Genomic DNA, 27,428 nt, shown 5'->3' with positions numbered 1-27,428 from the left:
CTCTACTCCAATCATCGGGAATTCGTCCCTCTGTCCAGGCTTTCTGAACTATGCAGTGCAGCCGCTGTAAAACTCTTATACCACCATACTTCAGCATTTCTGGTCGAATATCATCTACTCCAGCTGCCTTTCCACATTTCAAGACTTTGATGGCTTTTTCTACTTCAAGTATGGATATGTATTCCTGACTGCATGCCTGGTCAGCATTTTACCACTGTGCTGTCATCACTGTTTGTTTAATTTAGCAGTTTTTCAAAGTAATTACTCCATACTTCAAGGATATCTTTTTCTCCAGTTTTCATGTCACCTTTATCATCTTTAACTCCTTTTAAAGCACTCTTTCTTCCATTTCTAAGCTTCTTCAACAACCTCCAGAATATTTTGCCACCTTCTTGATATTTATTTTCTATATTCTTGCCAAAGTCCTCCCATGACTTTTGTTTAGCTAGTTTTACGGTGTTTAGCATTCTTGCATTTGTCTCTATATTCTCTAAGAGCACAAGCTGACTTATTTGACAGGAACTTTTGATATGCTTTCTTCTTTTCCTTCACTGCCTCTTTAACTTCTTGTGTCCACCAGGGATTTCTGATTTTTTTATCCTTGCAGACAACCTCACCACATGACTCTCTGGCTGAATCAATCAGGGTTTTCTTCAGAGTTTGCCACTGAATCTCTAAGGTTTGATTCTTGTTCTCAAACTCTCATTTTTTCTTCAATAATCTTTGTGTATTTTAGTCTACAGCTCACATCTGAGAGCTGCTCACCTTTTATTCGCTTTAAAACTTTCTTACATGTTATTCTTTTAAATATGAAATTCAATTTTATCCTGCTCAAGACTAAATAGTGATCACTTCCAATTTCAAATCCTCTGTACATCTGGTGTCCTGCACCAGTGAGAAAACATCACTATCAACAATACCATAGTCAATGAGACTTTTCTTATTCCTAGTCTCTTCTCTTCAAGTGAATTTGTGCACATTTTTATTTTGGAACTTGGTGTTAGTAATAACCAGTCCATGTCCTGAGCAGAAATCCAACACATGTTTGCCATTATTATTAGCTTTGCTCTTTTCTCCAAATTTTCCCAAAATATTTTTGTATGTCTCACAATCATTTCCTACTCTGCTATTTAGATCCCCAACAAGGACCAACTTTTCCTTTTTCATTGTGTCAGTTGCTTTTTCTAAAGCGTCAAAAATTCCTCACTTCTACCTTAGTAGAACCTTCTGTGGGACCATAGGCACAAATAAGTCTCATTGTCCAGTTCCCCATTCTCATATTTGACCACATTACTGTACTTGAGACTGCCTGCCATTCAAGAAGATTAGCCTCGTATTTTGTGTTGAATGCTATGGCTACTCCTTCTTTTCCTTGATTGTCATTGCCTGAATATAACATTTTGTATTTATTGCTCAGAAAGATCTCATCAGTTTTGGTCTTTTTTTGTTTCAGTCACCCCTATTATGTTGATCTGGTACTTATCTAATTCCTCAGCTAGCTCCATTTCTTTGACATTCAGGCTTCTTACGTTGATAGTACCGATCTTTAACTCTGGTGATGTTGAGTTGGGGTTTGTTTTCAGATTTGTTCCAGTAGCTGACTTTTTGCTGTTCGCCCTGGTTCCCTGGCGAAAACAACGGGGACCTTGTTTAACCTGGCGACGCCCCAGCCGGCATGAAATTTTGTCATGTTGTACCATCATTTTTTATTTTGGTTTAACCAATAAGAATACAATTTGGTCGGCTAAATCCCAAATTGCTAGCCCATCCTTGTTCGTTCAGTATCCAAGTAGATACCCAACAGGGTGCACCACGAGAAGGTGAGGATTGGACATTAGGTCAGAAGCCCTGGCAGGTTCTCCGCATCCCTTTAAAGGCTATGTGGAGGTCTCATCTCAGTTATACAGCTTTGACCCTTAAGCACCCCGTATGCAATAAATAAATAAAGAAAAAATAATCTAACGGCTTTTTTTATTTCCATATAGGGAGTAGGCGAGGCCGTTTAGTCCTATCCAACTTTCGGAGATTGAGTGGACAGTTCAATCTCTACTGGCAGCCAATCAGAGATAGCTGGTCCAAGGCTATCACTAATTAAGCGGCACGCAGTGAAGAGAGACAGCTCAACAATTGCTGCCATCTCGTGGTCCCTAACATAATATATGTAATGTCTGAAATAATGTGGGTTCTATGGCCGCTTTTTCTTGAGTTTCTGGGAGGAAAAAACCCGCTTGCCCTTGTCAGAGATATACTAACTCTGGAACCTGTCAAGAAAAAAAGAAGGCTTAGAAAAATTTCCTCTAGTCGGCAACAAGATTCGTGCAGTTAAACGCCGTGGTGTGCAAACGGCACATCCACTGAGCTACACAGGATCCTGCAATAAATATATACATAATAATTATAAACTGTATTACTCTGTTCCCTTTGCTCCATATAATTGTAGCATTTGGAACTAGTCTTGACACATTTTGTGTATATTTTCCATATCTGCAAAACTTGAGTACAGATCTTTGCTATCTTTCTTGATTTTTCAATTGTTGTAAAGTGAAAATTGAAAATTTCTAGTCGGTTGTCTACTCTAGCTTCCTTTTCACATTGGCTTTTTGACAACTTTTGTTTTATGCTTCTGTTCTGTTGCTGCTTGTTTTATTTAAGTCTTTCAAAGTAGTTATTCTAGATGTCTAGAATCTAATTTGTTTTCATATCATGTTTATTTTGATTCCTTTTACTGTATTCCACTCTAATCTTTTCGAGTAGCCTCTGCGCATGTTAAACTTTAACATACTTTCTTCTTTTCTAGGACTGCCTCTTTAACTTCCTTGAATCTGCCATGGAGTTCTGATTATTCTGTCCTTGCAAACAACTTCATCACATGCCTTCTAGGCTCCATAGTTTTTTTCAGTTTGCCACTGTTCAGTTTAATTATAACTTTCTTACATATTTGTTTTTCAGTATTTTTTTTTTTTAATTTTTTTATCCTGCTTAAAACTAATTAATGATCTTTCCATTTTCACCTTCCTTGTATACTGTCAATTTAATGTGTGCATATTTTTACGTTGAAATAGGTGTTAGTGCCATGTCTGCTGAACAGAAACCCAGCAGACACTTTCCATTACTATTAGCTTTGTCCTTATATCATAATTTCCTTAAATGTTTCTACGAGGACTGTTAGATAAGTCTGTGTAAAGTCTAAGAGATGGCACTACCAGTACGTATCAAGGTTATTTTTAGTTGCTAGCAACTGTTGGAGGATCACACACTGTTTCAGTCAGATCTATTACTATGTGTTTGGCGTTTGTTTGAAATGATCAAGTACCATGATCTGTGAAAAATGGATGAGAAAGAATTTCGTGTAGTTATTAAACATTACTTTTTGAAAGGCAAAATGACTCAGGAAGCCAAAGCTAAGCTTGATAAACATTATGGCGAGTCTGCCCTTTGGCTGGAATGGTTTATAAGTGGTTTAGTTACTTTCGAAGTGGCCATATGAGCACAAGTGACGCTGATCATTCTGGATGCCCTGTTGAGGTCACTACAGAAATTATTGAAAAAATCCATGATATGGTGATGGATGATAGAAGAGTGAAGGTGTGTGAAATTGCCAAGGCTGTGGGCATCTCAGATGACCGCATACATAATATTTTACATGAACATTTACATATGAGAAAACTATCCACATGATGGGTGCCATCTTTGCTCACACTGTATCAAAAGCGTCAATGTGTTAACTGTTGCAGAATTGTTCGATTTATGCTACAAAGTCCTTCGCATCCCCCCCCCCACACACACTCCTGGCTTCCCCGGACAGTCTCTTTCCAAACATGAAAAAATGGTTGGCAGGAAAGAGAATTTCATCAAGCGGTGAGGTGATTGCCGAAACAACTGCCTATTTTGAAGAGTTGGACAAATCATACTATATGGACAGGATCAAAAAACTCGAGCATTGTTGGACTAAGTGTATAGACCTCAAAGGAGACTTGAAAAATAAAAAATTTTTGTTCCCCCCCTTTTTTTTTTGCATGGACTTATCAAACAACCCTCACACCTAGGAGTCATCTTCTTACTTTGCTATTTAGATGTCCAACAAGGATCAGCTGTTCCATTTTCCTTGTCAGTTATGTTCTCTAATGACTCAAAATTTTTCTATTCCTTTATTAAAAATTTCTGTTGCACCATATGCACAAGTAAGTTTCAATGTCCAATTCGACATTTTTTAAAATTTCCCACATAACTACTTGAAATTCCCTGCCAATCAGGAAGTTTTTCATGTTTGGTGTTGAATGCTATTGCTACTCTATCCTTTCCCTCATCACTTTTGTCTGAATATATCTTCTGTATTTATTTAGCAGGATCTCGAGTATATTTGTCTTCACCTCAGTAATGCTAATTAATATAGATCCTCTTCAATTCCTTGTGATATTGGATGGGAACAGCCTTCATTATATGCTTTAGTGAGTTGCTACACACAGGCGAGTTCTGTTTGTCCATACAAGCCTTCTCAGACAACAGGCAATCTCGTTCCTGGCAGACTGTCTTAGGACCACAGTTATGCCTCAAGATAAGCAACGTGGATTCTTTTTTCCTCTGATTAAACACCTGGAGCATGTCACCTTTTGAGAAACTAGTCAGCTCTGCTGTTTTCAAAATTGTGGCTGCAGCCAGGACAGGGACCCACACTAAACTATCAAACCCCAAAAGATCTTTTGTATTTCGAATTTTGATCAAACACTTTTGACAATTACTGACCAGCAGCATTCCTAAATTGTTGTCTAGAACATGTCATACATTTTGCATGTATGCAGCAGCTAGTATGTGTAGTACTTCTCTAATTCTGCTAGTTCAACTTCTTTTCCATTGATACTAATGTTGAAGGGTGCCTATCTTCAGTTCTACTGATGTTATGTTTGTTTCAATAGCTGACTCTTTACTGCTTGCCTTGATTGTATGACAAACTGTGGGCATTGTTTAACTGGGCAGCAACCCAGTAGATATGAAATTTTATCATGTTTGTTTTTGGTTTAAGCTAATAGAGGATATTGATTTGGTTAGCTAAATTTGAACTGTCAGCCCATCGATCAGTGTGGAATAGATACCCACTAATGAGGTGCGCTACACAAAGGTGAACATTGGGCATTGAGAAATCATTGGTCCTCTGCTATGTGGAGTCCCAGATAGGTATTGATAGTTAGCTTTTACCTTTTTTAACCTCATTCTTTGCTATTCTATATATGTGTGTGTGTGTGTGTTCCATATTATATGATTGTTAAAGAGGTTAAGAAAGGAAACTCATGAAAAGTTATTCTTTGATATATGCTAAAGGATTTTCATATATATGATTCTGAGCTATGACTAAAATAATGATGGCATAGCTTTCATTTGTATTATTTTGGCTTGTAAGAGAGATGCAGTTGATTCTCGCTATAGCAAACTTGCATGCTGTAACAGGCCCGAAAAGTCATTAGCAGAGCTCCATGGGTACATATCAAAATATGCTGAAAGAGATTCATAGCTAACTGTCTGCTAGAACAAACTATTCCCGTGGTTCCTACAAGTTTACTATAGTGAGATTTAACTATAATAGGCAAATAATTTCATTCTAGTCATTTGACTGCAGTATTGATATATAGGCTTGAAAGGACAGTATCTTCCTTGTAGAGGATTGTTTTAAAAATTAATATTCTTAAAATTTTTAAAACATACAGTAAGTCCTCGAGTTACATGGATTTGTAGATACATGGATGTAGTACTTAAAACTAGCATTGCCATCTATCAAGTGCTACTTTGAGCATAATACATAATTTTCCTAGTAACCTGACATGCAGCTGATAGCATCATTGTCATTTTGTTTGTTTCTACCTTGAGTATCAAGTTAGTGAACTTATGTAACATTAATTGGAAAAAAAAAAAAAAAAAAAAAACGAATTCTAAATGTCTGAGAAATGTAAAATGTGATGAGAATACATGTATTCATTGCTGAGAAAATGAGCATTGTAACTAGAGACTGAAATGGATATTTTTAAATGACATGAAAAAAATAAGTTTATAAATATTGCACATTCTTATGGAATGAATGAATCTATTAGAACTATTATAAAAGATAGTTTGCATTATGCAGAACATAAAAAAATTCAGTGGCAATGCAATCCCCGGCCACTTCCAAAAAAGTGGCATGTTAATAGATGAAATGAAAAAAATTAAATGGAGACTTGCAACAGTAGTTTAAAGTCGATAAGTCTTCTGCATATGTAAAGAAAACCTACAATGCTATTGCATATTATAAACTGATTTACAACAAGAAAAAAAAAAATCTGCAGTATAGACTGCACGTATGTACTAGTACAGCATTACTTATTCATATTATGTAATTTGTACATCATTTTCATTTGAAATGACATGTCAGAATTGCATTGTTTTTAGGCACCATTCAACTTGTAGGTTTTCAGCTTGCCTAGAAATCTTCAGAACGAATTAACGTGTAAGTCGGGGACTTACCGTATTTATAGTATCACTTAAATTAAATTGAGCATCTTTTTATAAACTGAATATTGTGTATTTATTCTTTTTTGATTATAACAATTTTATACTTGACTGATATTTAAAATCTAAGCAGCCTTTTGGGCATCAATCTTGCCAGGTGATATTTAGATTAATATAATTTCTTCCCTCCCTCTCCCCTTCCTTATATATCTGGATATGAAATGACTTTGCAATGCTTCCATTGTGGATGCTTTAATCACCGTTTTGCCATGCATTACTGCTACTAATTTAATGCAATTGAGGATGCTATCATGTTGGAGGCATAATGGATTTTTTACAACACTCAAAAAGCCTCTACACGCGAATTAGCCTCTACACACGAATTCTAATCATTCATGAGGATGCTACATAGCAAGTGTAGGTTCTAGTGTACTTCAAAAAATTTTTGAGACTACTTGAACACAGGTTTTGCACTTCAGCTTCCCTGTCTTGAACTGGAAGTTAAATAATTTGATCCTGTATTCAAGTCAATTAGATAGTAATGAGAATATATTTAATCACCAAGTGGAGTATATAGGATTCATATATACAAGGGTGGTCTGAAAAGTTCTCGGCAAGATTTTATTTTATTTTTCTAAGTAGATAATCTGTTATAAGCATCTATGTGAAATTGCAAGTCATTCTATCAAGTAGTTTGTTTTATACAGCTGTCTGAACAAAAGTGTTTTTGCCTGTATCCCTTGAAATAGATAAAATTGAGTATCATGCAGTTATAAAAATTCTTTGTAAAAGAAAGTTTAAACGTCAAAAGAAATTCATTCGAAGTTCATAAAAGTTTATGGGCACTCTTCTTCGTTTTTGACAGTTAAGAAATGGGCTGCCAAGCTTAAACATGGCCATACCAGCCTTGAAGATGATCCACATGAAGGACATCCAAAAAGTGTAACAACACCAGAAATCATTGATCAAGTGCAACGATATGGTATTGGATGACTGGCAAGTCAAAGTGCGTGAAATTGCTGAGACTATAGGCATTTCAAAAGAATGTGTAGGATATATTTTGCATGAAGAATTGCAAATGAAAAAGCTTTGCACATAAAAGATGGGTGCCACTCTTGCTTGGCGCATTTTAACAAGAATAAAACTCATTTTGTGTGTCGATTTATTATTATGGATGAGACTTGGGTTTACCATTATACAGCAGTCAGAACAGTAGACAGAAGCCGGTTGTTCAGCGCCAAAGAAGACAATTTGGCATGTTAATAGATCTTAATATTTTTGAAATGCTAAAGGCATTTTGTTTATTAATTATCTTGAAAAGTGTAAAACAATAACTGGGGAATATTATTCTGATCTTATAACCAGACTAGACGAAAAAATTCGTGAGAAAAGACCTGGTTTGCAGAAGAAGAAAAAAATCATCTTTCATCAGAAAAATGCACCTGCCCACAAAGGTGTTTTGGGAATGGAAAAATTAAGGGATCTGTAATCCACCCTATTCCCCACATTTGGCTCCCTTTGACTTCTGTCTCTTCCCAAAACTGAAACTCTTCCTTGCTGGTCAGCGTTTTTGTTCGAATCAAGAGGTGATTGCAGCTGTAGAGGGATATTTTGTCTTACTGTGAACCTCTACAGGGACTCTAAAACACTTCCTCACTGGTCACCTTGTTTCTTTGAATCAAGAAGTGATTGCAGCAGAGGTATTGTAGAGGGGAATTTTGCAGATCTTACTGAGAACCACTACAGGGATGGGATGGGATAATGGCGTTAGAGCATCGCTGGAATAAATGTGTTAGTCTTAAGGGAGATTATGTCGAAAAATAAAAATAATTTTGAAATTATAAATTTGTTTTTTCATTGTTAGGCCGAGAACTTTTCAGATCATCCTCATACATTATCCTCCTTCAAATATCAGATTTGAAATACAATCCACTTCTGTTTTTATTCTATTTTACATTTCATGTTAATTCCAAACACTTGGTAAACAAGTCATCAGTAATTTGAGGAAACTTGCTTGGGTAATAGTACAAAAAAAATAGTTCTCTCTTTCTCTCCCTCCCTCCTTACAACCTGATATTTTTTTAATGGTTTTAATGAGGGTTAGTTAAATTATACTTCAAGTTGGATTCATTTCACACTTTGCTGGTTGCAATCAATTTTCTACTTAGTGTTTTCTGTGTTGCATTCAGTTCTTTAAAATTTATTTATTTTTAATCTTTTTAGATGTTATAAACTTAATGCATGATAATACACGAGTTAGGATTGATAATTCGTGATAATGAAGGAAATTCACTACAAATGCATTATGTAGTAAAAATGCTTTGGATATGGCTAATCTATATTTTCCTATTCTTCAGAACAATATTTTAATCTAGTTAATCTTCCCATTTAGGACCACCTGGTGGTTATGGAGATCGTGGTGGCGGCGGCGGTAGAGGTGGTGGATATGGGTAAGTTTTAACTTTTCTTTCATAGATTTTAAATTTCTAATTTTATATCTATATACAACATCAGTGTTCAATGGATATGAGATTTAGTTTTATTATTATTAGTATCACTAAACTTGATGCACTTTATTCTACATTTAGTGTACAAATTTATTGCACTTTTGCATTTAGCATATTGCACATAAATCTTAATATGCAATAGTATATTAAAAGATTTATGATCCAGCACCTAACTGACAAAGTATTTTTCTCTAAAGAAATGAAATGTTTATTTTGATTTTATTAAAATATAATTTTTAAAATACTTTCATTACTAAAACTTCACAATAAGGTCAGCATTTTCTAAATGCTTTGCTTTTTAAATTTAGAGTAACTTTCTTATAACAATCATTGGATTGTTATAAAAATGTTCCCTGTCACATGAAAGTTTAATAATCACTTATGTTGGTAGTTGACTAAAATGAGATTTTTCTAAATGTTATAATTGGGATTGATTTAAAAAAAAAAAATCTTACCTGAAATGGAAAAATGAATATAAAAGTGATCCTTTAAAATAGTCATCCAAATGTTTTTAGATTTTTATAAATGGCTTGAAATTAAGAAGTATTTTAATTTCTTAGAATGAAGGCATTTATTTTGTCTTATCTGTATTAGAAAATTCTGAAGTATAGTTGATTAATAAAAACTTGTCTATTTGCAATTTGCTGAAATTCTTATACATTTCAGAATACAAATCATTCTATTAAATTACTAATGTGTTTTAACTTGAAACTTATTTGTGCTGTTTGTCCATTTATTTAAGAATCCACATTTTAATTACAGTTTGAAATCTTTTCAGTTCACTGAATTTATGTGGTAGTAGTTTTTTAACATACTACACACATTTTCATCTCACTCTCATGTTATGTTTGAAAATTTATTTATATTGTTTGCTCCTATAAGTAGATCTCAAATACCAAGACTGAAAATCTTAGTTTAATTCTAATCAAGAGAAACAACCTTCTGAAATCCCAAAAATTTACAATTATGTCAAAAAAAATTTGTCGCTAAGACAATTTTTTTTTCCTAACATTTTTTGTATGTTGTCTGTATATGGTTTTGTATGGTGGTGCTTTGATATCGTATTCTTACATGGTCTCTTCTGAATAATTTCAAAAAGTTCATTGATAACTTGTATAATCACATTTCAAAAATAAGTTAATCTTGTGATGTTCCAACATCTCAAAATGAAGGTGCATTATTTTGAACTCTCATTCATATGTGGTCATAACTGTGCTAAGTAGAATTTATCCATCTTGCTTAAGGTGAAAGATAATACCAGTTAGGATGATACCATTTTTCAAAAGAGAATACATTACAAAAGTAGTGCCTAGTCAGCCTCCTTTAACCAGTGTGTAGATCATTACCAGTAGAGTAAAATAACAGATTTTTTTGTGAGCCTTCAGAACAAGCAGAATTTTGTGTGTGTGGGGGTGGGGGGGGATACAGTACTACTGATCCATCATCACATCTTCCCTTTTTACATCTTAAGATCAGTAGCCTGTCATAACCAATAAATTTTCTTAGAAATCTCTTTGCAATTTATGACAGGACAATTAATGCAGCTCTTGCTATTTACAAACACCAAAGAATACTGCTGGCTTCTGCTGTTTGTAAATAGCTTGAGCTGTTCAAACTTCGTGCTGCTGGACTCTGCTGCTTTCAACACTTCTTTGGCCACTGGCTATAACTGCCAAGAAATAGACAAAACACTTCATGTCATCAATTCCTTATCTTCAGGGATATTTTCATATCTTTATGGATATAATCCATAAAGAACATCTTGATGAGATACCATTTTCATGCAACACCCAGTGATCAACCTTTATTCTAAGAATCATCTTGCACATCCTGGAGATATAAAAGTTCCTTGTGCCTAACTTAGCTTACAAGTTCAACAAATTATTTCCTTCTGGTTGTTATAGTGTGAAGAGCACTCGTGAATGACCACCAATAACTTCTTGTCTGGTTAGCCAACTGATCAGTGTATCTGATTTCCAGTTAATTGTCTTTATTTCCTATCCTATCTTATCCTTCTCATCTGTCTAGGACGGGTTGAGTCCCCTCCTAATGAGGGGTTACTGAAGTATTAATGCAGCTTGTTCGCCACTCCTCTGCTGAATCCCCCAAGGGCGATATTCATGACTATTTGTGTGTGTTTGCGGGGTCGGTTTACCTGCTTGTGGGATGAAAACCCCCAGATAGACTGGGGAGGGGGAGAACCTGCTGTACGCATCCAAGACCGGCTAACTTGGCTATGGCTGAGGAAGATCCTTAAGCTTCTCATTTCATCAACGGGAATCGGACTTAGGACACTCCTTACCTGAGCATATGGTTGTGAAGCGCAAAGTGGGGACCACTGTCTTTATTTAAGTGGTTTAAAGTTCCATATTGGTCTCTAGGGCAAGGTTTTCTGGGCCAAGTTAAAAAAATATATATATATGTATGAATAAAAATAGAAAAAAATTCTTAGCTCACCTATGGTATGAATGTACTATAGGCAAGCATAAGCTTGCCTGTAGTACATTATCTGTTGGACAGTCTTTGAAGAAAACACTGAAATGCTTAAACGAAGATCCACATCTTTAAAAATTTTTCATGTTGCTATCATATCCTGTACACCCCTTGAGGGTACATGATAGGAATTTGATGGTGATGACATCTTTAAAAAAAATTCTATAATTGCATATGACATGGAAGTCTGAAATTAACAGGGAGCAGTACTTGAAAATAGGCAAACATCTGTGGGAGCTACATATTTAAAAAAACTGAATAGTTATACCTTCTGTTAGCTACTTTAGAGTCCTGAAATAGGAATGGTGCATGGGAGAGTATGTACTTAGTCATGTATGTAAAAAAAAAAAAAAAATTATATATTTATAAAATTAGAAACAAATGCAAAATACCCTGTAAGAAAGGAATATACCACAGTAGCCCTAGAAGAAATATTGAAACATCTGAAATGGAAAATTAAAGAAATTATACAGGATGGAAAAGAACTAAATCACGTGATTTGTTGAAGTTTTGAGGAAGCTCTGCAGATGATCTTCAAAAAATGATTGAATGTGGAAAGCAAGAAAAAAAAGGGGGGGTATAAATGACCTATGATAAATACATACACTCACAAAAGTATCGATGGATAACCATGGGCATTGTTAATAGTAAGTAACAAAAGTTACTATATCAAACTGTTTTGAAGATAAACGATTGCAGGAAATATGAATTCAGCTCAGTTGGACAGTCTTTGAAGATCCATATCTTTAAAAATGTTTCATGTAGCTATCATATCCTGTGAGAGTACATGGCAGGAATTTGATGATGATGACATCTTTAAAAAATTCTATAATTGCATACGTCTGAAATGAACAGGAAGCAGCACTTGAAAATAGGCAAACGTTATGCGTGAATGGTATACCCTAGAGATGAAAATCAATCTATAGACAGAAGTCAAATAGTGAAATTATAGTGAGGTTAAAGAAATAATTATGTGTGTAAAAGTGGCATAGAAAAGTACAAGATCAAGAAGAAGGGTGCAGCCTTCACCAGCCATTTTCTGTCAAGCGATGAACAGAAAATGGCTGAGATGAAATGATACCCTAGAGATGAAAATCAGGCTACCAAAAGGTCAAACAAGTAGTGGAAGAATGATGTTAAAGCAGTATGGTCATGTATGCAAATGTGGCATACAAAAGTACAGGCCAAATTTATTTGCCATGTTATGGACCAGATTCAAAAAGCAGAACATAACTTTTATTTAGCTTGCAAATGCATTTTGGCTGCTAAAAAATGTAGATAATGCAATATATCACTTTTGTATGTGTGTGAAAGCTGCGTTACACACTGATATACAAAAGTACAGTAGAATGAACAAAAGCTTACCTTTTAAATATTTTGATTCTTGCAAGTCAATTGAGAGAAAAAGCACATGGACGGTCAGCAAACGAGCAAACCACGTGTTGGAAGTATAAGGATTATGGTTATTTGAAAGGGACAAATGAACAGAATAGCAAAAAGGGGTAAGACTACTATGCAAGATAAAGAAGAGTGGGCAGCCTTCATCAGCCATTTTCTGTGAGGCAATGGATAGAAAATTGTTAATTTCATTTGTTCTGTCTGATTTTCCTAATTTGTGAGATGAACAGGTTTTTTTTTTTTTTTTTTTTTTTTTTTTTTTTTTTTTTTTTTTTTTTTTCAACTGAAAATGTGAGAAATATATTTAGTCAGAGTGGAATCTCAAAGTTGTCTTGTTTAAAAAAAACTTGAATTATATAGCTACTTCAGCTTAATTGAAGTTTGCAGAGAATTTTTACAAATTTTCTCTACAAAACATTCCTGTATTTTGCATTATTCACATATCTACATGAAATTATGTAGATATGTGAATTTGTGTGTTTTTCTTTTTAAATTTTATAGGCTTCATATTTTATAATTATTTCTTTAAATAATTGAAATACATACATAATTGTAAAAAAAACTTTATTATACAAATAAATAGAAACTTTTGAAGGTAATACAATCAAAGTGTAAATTAAACTACCATTGCTTATGATCTGATATAATTTGTGTAACATTGTTACCTAAGTTACATATGTGTGAGTGAACAGTATATGTGAGATGTGTTGAGTCACATACATGAATGTCTTCTCTACTCTAAAAAAAATAATACAATTAGGCACTGAAATTTAGCCTATGTGACTGTTTTGCCTTCAAACCTCCTAAATCTATAGAAATGGTGTTACAAAGCTTTCACAGCATTAAATATATAAAATATTAAATAAATAAAATATGCCATAGAATTAACATACCCATACCTGTTTTAAAAAAATAACTTCTGGTCTTTCTCTTTAAATATGAATTATGGTGTTTATTACGAAATTTCAACAAGACGAGACAGTCCTTTAAATTCTCCTTCTTGTTTCTAATAGTTTATTGTAGTGTTTCCTAAACTTATATATAAACAATAGCTGCTTGCCTTATTTCAATATTATTGCTATTATTAATTTTGTATTCATAAGTAAATTTTATATCTAAATATACTACACACCAATAAAGCAGATAGCAGTACACTTTATCATCTGGGGTTAAAAATTCATATAAAATGCGATTCTGCTTCACGGGCCTGCTTTTATACATCTGAGTTTCATGTTAGTGATAGCAATGGATTGATCACTCTCTGGACTGAGAGATTCTTAGTTTACTTGGCCAACTTTTTTTTTTTTTTTTTTTTTTTTTTCTCTCTCCAATTTAGTGTAGTACATTGTTTTCCCCTAAAGAATTTCCATTTTCCTTTTGCATGTCAGGTTCAATGGCCTGTCATCCAAGGAGTTTGGTTCCCTTAATACCTAATTGATTCTCTGAAAGGGCATTTAATCCTATCTCCATAGTTATTAGACAGTCATTCATGTGTATTTCTGACCAGTTTGTTTTGACAGATGAAAAATCAGTTTCCAGGAGGGTAAACCTGACATCTCCATATGAGACCAGCTAACTGGCCTTCATTGGAAAAGCCCTGGTAAAGGTTCTTTGTCGTAGCCAGTGTTCAAACACAGGTCTCTTCGACCAAAATGCATTGCCAAAATCAACTGGTTGATGGAGGCTCTTTCTAAAGAAATAACTACATGAATTCCTTTTCCCACACATCTTTCTGTAGTTATCTTTTTCATTCCACTTCTCCCAACTCAAGCTTGTTTTGTTAATCTTGCATCCCATTTTGTTGTAGAATGTTTGGTTGTTCAGCAGTGTTGTCATTAAAGATTCAGAATTCAATCAAAATGTAAATTTTTTTTGTTCAGTTACTGATATTTGTAGAATTTTTTTTCTTTTTTTTTCCCCTCCCAGAATCTTATCCTTTTTCCTTAAAAGGCCTTTTTCTTCTTTCAGGGAAAAAAGTTTGCTACACCCTTGCATTTGGAGGTTCATGTCCTTTAATTTTATCAAGAATTTTACAAATTGAAGCTAATTTGAATATCCAAATATCCTCTTCAAAATATTGCACCAAATTGATTTAATTTTTCATAGACAGTGGTAATTTCACCTCTCAAATAATTTAAGATTCCCACCAAACAACCAGTGAATTCATAGTAAAGGATGGATGCTTGGCATTCATATCCCCCACCACACACAAATTCCAAGCATTTGTAGGATTTAAATCATTATGTTTTTGTAGCTAGTACTTGTGAGTAATAATGTAATGATTTTGCATTGTTGAAATATGAGCATCCTTTAATCATATGAGTAATGGGTCTTGACTTTGCTGGCCAGAATTTCTACTGCTCAGACTTTGCATGCTAATAACCACTGCCTAATTAATTCTTTTTGAGGTTGCTTTTTTATGTGGGAGGGAAGAAATTCCCACTTTGTTGCATGTACAATCCCTTGCAGTTGTATATTCATTTGTGATTTTATTATAATTCAAGAACACTAACTGCAATGTTAGAAATATCTACTAGGTCATCACATAATGCAGGAACATCTGTGATTGCCACAAAATAAATGTACACACTCACTTGAAAGAAACCAGCATAATGAAAATTTTTGATGACAGTTTTTTTTTTTTTTTTTTTTAAGAGATACTACAGATGCTAGTTATAAGAGACAGAAATACTTTGTTATAGTACAGGAAACATTGGAAATTGCAATTATGATAGAATACAATAGACTAGTAGGAACAGTGCCTAAAGCACAGAAAATGACATGAAAAAGTACAAATATAAACAATGGGAGAAAGATCTAGAAGAGCATAAAGGTATAAAACTTAAAATCCAGAATTAACTTTATGTTATGTTGGCTTAGTTTATTGCCATTTCTTAGAATCTTCATACTAAACTAAATATACAGTCTGTGCCATTAATAACCTGACAACTTCACCAGTTAGATATAAATTGGTTATCTCTAGTTAGGAGAGGATACAGATGAATAGCTAGCCTGCATTAGTCAGCCTATGAGTAACAGTAGTAAGCTTCTTAATTGGGCAGGCTTAATGATGGGCATTAAGTCTGACTGCCTAAAATTTCATATGAAGGTTTCAAATAAATGACATTAAGTTAAACATGATCCTGGATTTTCATTTTTATAATTTCACACTATTCCAGTTCTTTCTCATGACTCCCATTATTGTTTGTATTTACTTTAACATGTTTTATATGCTTTGGACTGGCAGCATTGATTGCTGCCAATCTTTTTGTGTTCTTGTCATCAATATATAATTTTCTACCATTTACTCTGTACTGTTTCCTGCTATTTTCTTTATTTACTGACTTCAGTTACAGTTTTCTCATTTCTCGTATTAATTTTGAATTTAAGCACAAATTTTATGCAGTATTTCCCACAGGATTATTCCCAACAGCTGTATTTTGTGGTGCCATTTGGGTTTGTGCTTTTACTGTTGTAGTAGTAATTAGCATAAAAAAAACCCTTGGTTCTATGGGACTTAATCCACAGTTTGTTATAGCATATCATTTTATTATATTAGTGTTTGCTATTTACTATAATTTTTTTGGGGGGGGCGGCGCATGTGATATACTTGCATGATTAGATAGCCTACAATAAGGTAATAGCCATACTATCATTTATAGTAAATCCAAAAAAAAAGATTTCAAAGATTTTGCACTTTTTTATGATTTTTCTCTTCAATGAGGTGAAAAAATTGTTGCAGTAGCATGATATTTTGGGACTTGTGTTTCTCTTAATACTCTGTGGAAAATGCTATATTTTAATATAGCAAATAAAAAAAAGTAACTGGATATAAAATGCTGAGCATGGGACAAGGTAGACTTCATTTTTATGCTTTAATATCCAAGAATTCTTATTAGGATTATTTTTATGCAGCTGTTTAAGTTTGAGTGTTATATGTTATAAGTTTATTTATGCTGGAGTGACATGATATCCACTTCCAAATGTTTACTTAGTTGGAATGATTTTTTTTTAATCTCCATAGATTTACAATTATCAAGCAGTGTTTTCTTATCATAGAGCATCCCAAAATGAGCAAGTTATCCAGCAAGGCAAGAAACTATAAAAAGGTTCCTTGTCTTACAGATGAAATAGATACTGTTATTATATTTGGGTGCACTCATAACTGGATCTTTCTGCATGTCAATAATTGTCAAGGGAAAACCTTATCACAAAAGCTTAGTATCATAGCAATAATTTGCTTTTAATAAATTTCTACTTAAAGCGTAGAGTTGATGAATGGAACTTGATAAGCAAATAGAAACAACAACAAAAAAAAGCTTAATTAGTTGAATAAGAAGATTTCTCTGTTTCTTTTTTTTACATCTTTGTATGCCATGTCCTTTTGCCACTACTTGAAACAAAGTTTTCATAGATTTAATATTACATTATTTTATATGATCATATGTCTATAATATGTAAGGTGATTCAGCTCAAGATCTTGTTAGCAGATTCAGTGTTATTCCCTTCATATGAAAGGTGATATTTATCACAGAAGTATAGCACAGTTTTTTCCCATAATGCAGGCATAAATTTTAATATTTATCAATTATTTACCTGCTTTGTTTGTTGATGCAGGTCTGGTTAGTCTAGTGGAGCCCATCTCTCCAGTCAGTAGGCTGTTGGTTTGAATTTCATTGACAAGTAGACTACCACCCTCCTTATTAGAGGTCTGAAGTGGTTTGAAAAAGTTGTTTGGTTTATAGAACAGGGTTTTTGGATTACGTAACCCTTACCCATTTATTCACTGACTGTACTATAGCTTATAATCTTTTATAGTAGAGGTTTGCACAAAGCAGAAATATTCTTGATGCAATATAGCAGAAATATTCACCATAACAGACTACTACAGAGAAGGCATAATTCAATGATAAAAATTCACTGTGGTAAACTTGTGGACAAGCTTGGGTGAAAGTTATTCTTGCTTAAACAGTATTTTACAAAATACAAAAACAGTAATAAATAAAATGTTAACTGGATAATATTTATCTGGATTTTAACGGGCATCTAAAGATGCCAGTTAAAAGACCTAAAGTCCTAACTTTGCACCTTCTAATGTCTTGTAAGCTGAAGTTTTTAGTACTGATGGTTGAATATCGTGTGTACACTATAGTCAAACCACACTTCCAATTGGCAAATCTAATCCAGTCAATAAGAGAGAAATTAGCCAAAATACTAAATTAGCTATATATAAGACAGTATTCAAGCCAATTTTAACTTATGGATCCGAGAGCTGGGGCAGAAGTAAAACACTGACTAGAGACTGCAGATATGAGAGTCCTGAGAAAGATTAGGGTCATGAACAGATGGCATCAATGGTAATATCATATTAAAAACGAGGATATTAGGAAAGAACTTGATATTGTCAGCATCCAGGAATGCATTAGCAGAGCTAATCTCAGGTGGTATGGTCACTTAAATAGAATGGGAGAGGAAAGATTAGCCAAACAAGTGTTCTTTGCCACATTGGCAGGAAAAAGACCCAGAGGAAGATCAAGATATAGGTGGAGTGATACAGTAAAAAGTGCCTTAGAAGATATATGATAATGTCGGAGTCTTGACAGATAACAGATTGATTTGGAGGAAAATTGTAGATAAGAAATTAGTAATGGTGTAATTTTTCATGTAGTACTATCATATCCTGTACACCCCTTGAGGGTATATATCAAGAATTTGATGATGATGATCTAATCTCACCAAAGGATATTATTGACATCTTGGAGTAGATGAAAAATACAAGAAATACATTTGGTAGTATCATTGTAGAAAGTTAGAACTAGTACTCTTCAGGACCACTCTTCATATATGATTAAATAGAAGAAAACTATAGTACTATCATATCCTGTACACCCCTTAAGGGTACATCTCAGGAATTTGATGATGATGACAGAAGAAAACTAACGGTGCTATGATGAAATTTCTAAGGCAGAGAGACTTTTTACTTAGCAGTTGTAGTATAACGCTTTCCCAAGGAGCAGTTGTGGCTGCATTAATTTCCATAGAATTTAAAGGCAGTTATTTTAAGATAGACTTCAACCCAACAACTTCTGTTGTATAGAAATTTTTGGGATAGACAAGTTACTTCGTCTTTTATCTATCAAAATTTGAATTGTTTCCTGCATTTATAATGACGTGTATTTTGAAAGTAGTCATGCTCTGAAGATACAGCAAAATATTAGCCAGCTAATGTCTTATTTGCTTTTGTTGTGTAATACCATTAAAGCATAATGAATAACTATAGCAAGCTTGCAGTTTGTTATAATGATAATGGCATATACTGCTGATGTTTTGCTCTGTTCAACTGCACCCTAAAGGGCTTTTAACTTTGATAAATGACTTGCATTCTGGTTTACCACTAATCTTATGGCATAGGAGAAACACAAAATTGCCATCTTCTAAAGATAATCCGATTCTAAAATATTGAGAGGAAAAAAAAGAAAAAGCAATGAATTATTGATATTAGCAGTATATGATAGACAGTTTTCACAAATATCTGAATCTCATTATCATCGTATGACTTGTTATAGTGTTTTGAATAATGAATCCATAAAAATTAAAATGAATTGGTAAAGTTGTGCTGATAGTATTTATTATAAGCACTTATGATTTGCTACAAATATATATACTAAGCAACAGATTCCATTTGAAGCAGGTTTTAAAAGTTAAGAAATAGGAAAGGTTTGGTTAATGAGAATTACAGGTATGCGTAAGCCACCTAATGAATCTATCCTTGGTTCTGTTTATTCTAGTGTGTTTATTTTTGGTTTTCATGGTGGTCTTTTCTCATTACTTAAGCACATGTTGCTTGTAAATCATTTGCTTTACATTTAAAAAACTTTTTAAAATGTTATCAGTGTTATGCTATTTATAATTAAAGCAATTCATTTGCCAAATGCAAATGTTGATCATCCTGCGGAAATAAATCTGTTCTTTGGCATTATTGCTCATTTTGTATAATTAATAGTTTCACAACAAAATGTAGCATATACAGAATGCTTAATGAGAAAATGAAAAACTTTTTAAAATTGCTGTGTTTCATAAGTTTGGTATTCAAATGTTGACCATCAGAAATCCCATTATGCATTTACCAGTAATATTTCTGGAATAAATTTTATTCCAAGAGTTAACTTTGTATCAGGACATATTTGTTCAAATACTAGTTATAGTGCAGATATTATAACATTCTAAAAATTATTTGTACCAAGTAACTCATAGGATGTTTATAAAATTCGTCAGTATTATCATAAAGCAGCCAGATGCATTTGACATGTTTTTAAATAAAAACCGTCTGTAATGAAAATCGATATGCATGTACACATTAAACATTAACATTATTTATTTTTGAAATAATTTTTAAAAAAAATGTAAACATATTTTACAAAATCTTGTGGGATCCACATTTTAAATTTAAACTACAGAAGGTGACCCACCATCCATAAATTGGTATTTAGTAAAAATTGCATTATTTAGGAAGTAATGTCATGGTGCATCTTTTAGCTCAGAAGATCCATTACCTAAATTATAGTACCATAATGAGTTTCTTAAGTTGAATGTAATTGCAAGTATCTGAATATTTAGATGAATTTCTCATTGTTAATAAAAGATTTGGTGACCTTCATAAGCATTTATATAATATTATAAATATTGGTTTTATTGTAACGAGTTATGCCAAATTACAGAGGCATTTTTTCTATTATTTTTGCACACAAGTGCCAGAGTGTGAGAGTTAGAGCATTTTTATAAATAAAATTAGCAGCATCATTATGGGTGTCTTGCTGATAATTGCTGAAAGTTAGACTTTACAAGGAACTAAGATTATGGTTCCTAATTTTAAAAAGAACACTGTAAAATTCATATGCTAACTGTGATGTATATATACTGTTTTTGAGTGATTTATTAATTTAGTAGCCTGTTTTATAAATAAAAAGGAATATACCAGAAGAATTCATTATAGTGCAGATTTAGCCTATCGGTATATAAATTTTGTTTCATTGATCCATCTTGTACTTGTGTTTTGGAGCAATTTTTCACATTACTGATACCATGAGGTGCATTCATGTTTAAGAACCTTGTTAAAACTTGAAAGCCATATAAAGATAGTTTTGACTTGTGAAGTATGCAATGATTTTTCAACAATCAAAATCTGTGATTGCTTCTTAGCAGTTCATAGATATTCATTGTCTGAAAAGAACTTGTAATTTTCTAAAGTTAAGCTAATTAAGTGCATTAAGATACTCTAGCATTTTAAAATGCTCCAACCATCCTGGTGATTCCATCATTGCTTCAGGTTTTTAGCTTCATAACATATGTTAGTTAAAATTCAAGATGATAGGAAGTACCTTAAAGAAGAACTTGTATAAATTTTCAGATTAAAAATATTGTATTCATAACTTGGAAAAGAAGGGAAATAGAGATTAGAAGAATTTAGAAATTTGTTTCATTTTGGAAGAGGACATAATTCTGTTACATCTTTGCATGCCATGTGAATCATAAGTCATTAAACAATGGAAACATCTGCATTTGGCATCCCTAAAATATGCATTTGTATAGTACTGTTGATACATTTTGAGCTGCCTGTATACATTGTATAAAAATGAATATTAGAATGTATAGTGGACAAAATCTTAATTAAAACTTTATATTTTGAAATATTAAAAGGATATTACATTTTGATTTCTTTAAGATTAATTATAATTGATAATTAGTATAGAACTATTTTCTTTGATCAAGCATTTTTATTAACATAATTAGAAATATTCTTATTATTAGTTCTTATTAAGCATCAAAACTACCTGTTCTTTAACAGAATGGTTAGCTTTTTATGTCAGAAATCTGTTCGTTAGGATATTCCCATTTCTTTTTCTGGTAGATTTTGAGAAGTTTCACTTCATGAATTTGTTTTTAGATTAAGCTGATGTAAGACATCAAAGTTAATGGTCGTTTTAATGCTTCAGGAGTCTTGGCTTTATTGGCCTTGTTACATAATTATTTGAATAGCAAACTACAAGATATACTACTATACATGTTCTGTTTGATTTGATAGATATAAATACTGTTGATTATGAAAACTGGCTGGTATGCAATTTCATAATTTCAATAAAAGTCAGTTTTCTGATGTGTTATTAACATAATGTGGTTGTATATAAATTTAGAGTAACTGTTGCACTGGTACTCTGAATTTTCTAGTTTTGTGGTGATGAAAGTGATTGGTTTTATTGGAAACACCTGCTGTTCATCTCAGCTGCCTATAGTCATCCTGTATAAATCAACAACTAAATGTGACAATGTAGGTGGTAATCATTTATTGGTTTTCTGATATGTTCAGAAATTGTGTTGGTTGGTTTGTGTTAATGCTTTGTTTGATTGTTCATATGTGTACTCAGTAGTATAGTATGTGGATTTAAGAGTTGTTTTTCCAATCAGTATCATAAGCATTTTATTTAAATTTGGCAATCAGGCATAGTCTGAACTAAAAATAGAATGCAGATCTGAATGGTGGGTAATTGATGTATTCCATTAAGTAGTTTTTAACCAGGGGATTATAAAGTGGCTTCTGTAATTAAAGTTAACTAGTTTTATGGAACTGGTAAGAAATAAAGATTTAGTGAAACTTAAAGAGAACAAATTGTAAATAGTTAGGTGACATTTTATTTATATTGATTATTTGCATTTCATGTTACCTTCAAATGGGATCTGTAGTTTACTTATTCTAAAACAGGTATTTCAAACTCAGGGAATTTTCATTTGAAATAAAAAATAAATAAAAAAATCGGAAAAGGTCACTCATGTACATTGTAATCTATAGGCTTGGTATCATCCTGAAGAGAAATTTCCAAGTTGATGTTTTAGCTAAAATCTTCATAAATATCAGCACTATAGAGTTGGGATCAGTGGTTTTTCGTCACAATTACTATAATAAACATAAGTAAATTATTGAAATGTTTGTATGTAAAAGTATAGTTAATATTTGGGATATTGGAAATGAAATCTGTGAGGTGTACTTATAACAAAGTTAAGGGAAATGCAGTTTAACTCCTTAACAAATTTCCAGATTTGGTGTGATATGTAAAAGTCAGTAATATACTTGATTGTTCATTGAAGTGCTTCCTTGATGCCATCTAAGATTATATAGCTCTTAAATAACTAAGTTGACATTCGAAAAATACTTAAATTTTGAGCATCTGCTTTTCTTAAATGATGTTCAAGAGTACTTATTATTTTATCTAATCGGCATTTTAAGATTTCCTAATATTTGCAAAAACGACACACTACTTGGTGAAGAGTGACTCAATTCTGCTATGTTATAGCTGCATTCTTTTTGGTATCTGAAATTCTAAGAAATCAATTTCTGCAGTGTTAAAGAAGCAGATTAAGAATCAGCGATGTTAAGTATGACTGAGACAAAATGTGCTTGCGGGGAAAAGAAGGGTTTCTCTCATTTTCTTTTAGATTTCCTAAAGCGTGTTAGAATCATATGAATTATAGGGTTTGAAGCTATCTCCAGATTATCTAGAGCATTGCTTACTAAGGGCTATACTCTATAGCCAAATTCAGGTTACCAATTACATAGTTTAACACCTCAAAAAAAGAAAAGAAGAAATAACAATTGCTAAGGCTTCCATTATCATGTTCCAAATTTCATTTTTTCCCCACTTCTGGCATTAAATATTTGTTAATCATAGATATGAAGCTGCGGTTATCAGGTGTTTATCTAAATTTTTCGCATGCAATTAAAAATGCTCTTCTAACAATGGAAAGAGTTTATGTTGACTTCAGAGTATGAATAAACTAAAGATCAAAAATGTGTAGGGAAATTGGTATAGGAACTTCTCATGGAGAGGGGAATGACTTTTTTAAAACAAGTGTAGTTTTTTATGTAAATTATCCTTTCGTTTATGACAAGCATATGCTATAATAGCGAATGCTTTTTTTTTTCTCCTCTTGGTGGAGTATTAAAGTCAGGAAAGGTGCTCTGGCAAAGGAATCAAAAGTATGAAGTGGTCTTCACTACAATATATTGTTAGAAATTTATTTAAATTCCTATCCTTTCATTCATGATTGCTTTAAACATAGCCCATGGTAATTTATGGCTTCTTTTTAAGCTACATAATTAGTGTATACAGTTTCTTGGGGTCATTCTAAGCAAATAGTAAATATTTTGATTTGCTGACATTCTGTAAGTTAAAAAAATAATAATTACTATATTTAAACATTCAACAGTTACTTAAACTTATCAAATTCCTTATGTGCACATTTGAAGGATGTGTATGATAGCATCTATAATTGTTATTACTAAGCTTTCTTTCGAATTAATCCTATTTTTCAGTACTTTAATATTGTTGTACATTTGGGATATTTTTTCCTGCCACCACATCTACTTTGCACTTTTATTCGTTCAATATAAGTGACCATACCAGGCTTGGTTCATGCATTCTTGAATGTGAAAATATCAAGTTCCTTACTAAAATCTTCTTTCTTAATATGGTGACTTAGCATTAAGCAATCTGTTGTTGATCACTCAATTTCATGAGTTGATTCATCTGTTTCTCCCACCATACTAAGCTTTATTTAATTCATTTGTTTCTAACACCATACTAATGGAGTTTTATAGGTTCCTGTTTTCATAATTTCTTTTTCATCCATCTTGGCATTTACTTCAGTAGATCATGGAGGGTGTCCTGAGGTATTCTTGATCCTAGAGAATAACCTCCTGGGCATAAACTGAGCAAGGTGCTGCATCCAATATGATCCCTAATGTTATATGGGATTCAAATTAGGAGAGCACACAAAATGATTGGTTATGATGCTCTTTTAATTATGCTTGCATATTAAGAGCCTTGTGATGCAGAACATTTGTTTTGCTGGAAGAGTCCAGATACATTGGGCCACATTGTAGTATAATACCTAGTCCAAAACAATTCCTAGGTAAGAATTATTGGTCAAGGTGTGTTCAATGAGAGGGTCCAGCCATGTCCATGAGAACAATTCTCACACACCACTGGCCTGTTTCCTGTCACCCATATGCAGGTTGGGTGGCAGGAAAATGTTTATTGAATTTAGGAGTATATTAGTTAGTGTTTATTTTCTATGTTTAGTTTTTTATATGAGGCACCTTTTCATTTTATTCTATATATGTAAAAAAAAATTCAGTAAAACTGTTACATTTATTGGATCTTTTTAGAAGGTTGCAATGGTGTGTCGAAGTTTGCATGGTGAAATAGCACGATAAGTGAATTACAAATTACAACATGCGTATTCACAACCAGAACATGTTTTAACAAGTCTACTCTTGGATTTTCAAGCTACTTTTCTCTATGTATATTTGAGTATCCATAAGAGAGCATTGTTAAAGTCTCCAGTTATGTTATTAAATGACAAGCACATCAAGCAGCATTGCTACCTGAAAGACAACTGAAATATGATAAGTTCATTGGACAGATGTTGCTCCTCTCAAAACTTCTTTCATCAAAAAGTCATGGCATTGTTGTTTTTTCATTACAAAAAGGCAATTTAAAATAGCAACCAAAGGAGGCAGTCCATTCCATAGCTGAGAAAAGGCAAGATACCTATGAAGTTGAAAGGCATATCATGGACAAAATAGGTGTATTTAGAGAATTGGAACATCTTGTAAAGAGCAAGGCAAAGAATTGGATGTTAATGAAGAAGGAAATGAGTGGAAAAGGAGTCCTGAAGATCTTTGACATGATAAAAATTCGAGATGACGGGGAATTCCTGTTGGCACAGAAAGAGAGAAAATGGGAAATATAGACAGAGTACTTACAAAGAAAGAAGCTAGAAGAACATTTTAGAAAGAGAGGGTTTATCACTTTTAACTGGCCACATTGTCATCTGAAAGTGAAGGAAACAATTCTAGTCAAGCAATCAACTTCTAGATCATAGCTATAAAACATGGAATAAAAATTGTTGATAGTTGGCAGCTAGACTTGATGTTGCAAAACTTAGTACCATCGCTGTTTCCAGTAAATAATTCTGTAAATAAGAACCTAGGCCATGGTTCTATGGAATATGTCTGTCTCTCATCCATTAGGCAATGTTTGAATATTATTCAAACATTGCCTAATGGAAGAATTGTAACATTAAATTTTAAAAAAAATCATTTCAGGCACTAATGTAGTTCCTTAAAATAAAAAAAAAGCAAATTACATCATTTTATTGGGAGTGATATTAAAAGCTAACTGCCACAATCCCTAAATATACTCTAAATTGTTTAAAATTTTCACAGAGCTTTTCTTATTCCAAAAATGATGAGTAGGTGTCTCATACAAAATTCAAAACATTTAAAATTTGCTATTTATAAGCAGCACCTTAACCATCATAATGAGCTGAGCTGAACATATCGTTTTGATATCGAGATTTAAGGCTATTTCCATTCATGTATGATCCATGTGGATGAATAACAGCAGAGATGAGTACTCTTTGTCGACAAGCTTCCTGTACTCCTTCAGTTCTAAGTTTTATGTTAACAGCTGACTTAAAAACTGAAACATTGGCTATGTATTTTGTGTAAAATCTCATTTACTCCATATAATTATAGCACTTGGATCAACTTTTGTCTTTACATTTTATGTGCATTTTCAAGATCTAAAAAACTTGCAGTTATATTTCCATGATTTCTTGACTGTTTACTATACTAAAAAATTGTTAGTATAGTAAATCCTGATAATTTTCCATTATCTTATTTCCCTTTTTATACATGGGTATTATGTAAACTCTATTCCACTCTTCTAGAATTTGACTAGACCTTGAATACTACAGTATAGTCAATGTGAAACTTTCATACCCTGATATTTAAAATTCCAGAGCTGCCTTTTCAGTCTTCAGGTTTCTGATAACTTTTTCTTATCAGTAATTGATATGTGCTCCCCATCTCACTTGAATATTGTCTGCCATTGCCCTTTGAGATTTAAAATGACAGGAAATGAAGAGAATGGTTTTTTTTTTTTTTTCATCGATAATAGGTACAAATTTTAAATAAGATTAAGGTTGGTAACTTGTTGAAACCTATCTTTAGTATTAAATATGCACAATTATATAAATCAAGTACATATTAAATCCAGCATTATTTCAAAGCTGAATGTAGAAATTATGAAAGTTTCCTATGAAATTTGACCAGAGAGCTTATGGGAATATGCGCTGGTCAAATTTCATACAAAACTTTCATAGTTTATACATTTGGCTTTGAAATAATGCTGGATTTAATATCCACTTGATTTATATAATTTTGCATCACTGAACTAAAGCTTTCTGGCTCTTTATTTTAGTAAATACTTTATGCACCAGCCAAGAGTTTGCTTACGAAAAATACACCTCTCTGACACTTCAAGTTCCTTAATACTGAAAGAGAATTTTTGCTCTCTTAGGTTTCTGCCTGTCTCTGAGGAGAATCAACCAGTTCGAAACAGCTGTCAGGACAGTGAAACCTTATTGTAATGGACCGATAAATGGCAAACATATGGATGCTAGGGCAACTTGTAAATGCTGGCGAGTGTATTCCTG

General features: G+C 32.9%; 1 protein-coding gene across 2 annotated transcripts in view; it reads left to right on the top strand.

The window, feature by feature from the left end:
* The window catches only part of LOC150101996 (uncharacterized), a 141,710-nt gene that overhangs the window by 64,364 nt on the left and 49,918 nt on the right, over positions 1–27,428 (top strand). For both annotated transcript variants that reach the window (XM_090400122.1, XM_090400121.1), the window contains exon 6: positions 8,867–8,924. In XM_090400122.1, coding sequence (XP_090256248.1) covers positions 8,867–8,924 — 58 coding nt within the window. The remainder of the gene's footprint in view (positions 1–8,866; positions 8,925–27,428) is intronic.

The sequence above is a fragment of the Typopeltis vanoorti genome, chromosome 11 (assembly GCF_054136105.1).
Source record: "Typopeltis vanoorti isolate ZY-2024b chromosome 11, IOZ_Tvanoo_1.0, whole genome shotgun sequence".
Taxonomy (NCBI): Eukaryota; Metazoa; Arthropoda; class Arachnida; order Uropygi; family Thelyphonidae; genus Typopeltis; species Typopeltis vanoorti.
This window is presented reverse-complemented; position numbering and strand designations above follow the sequence as displayed.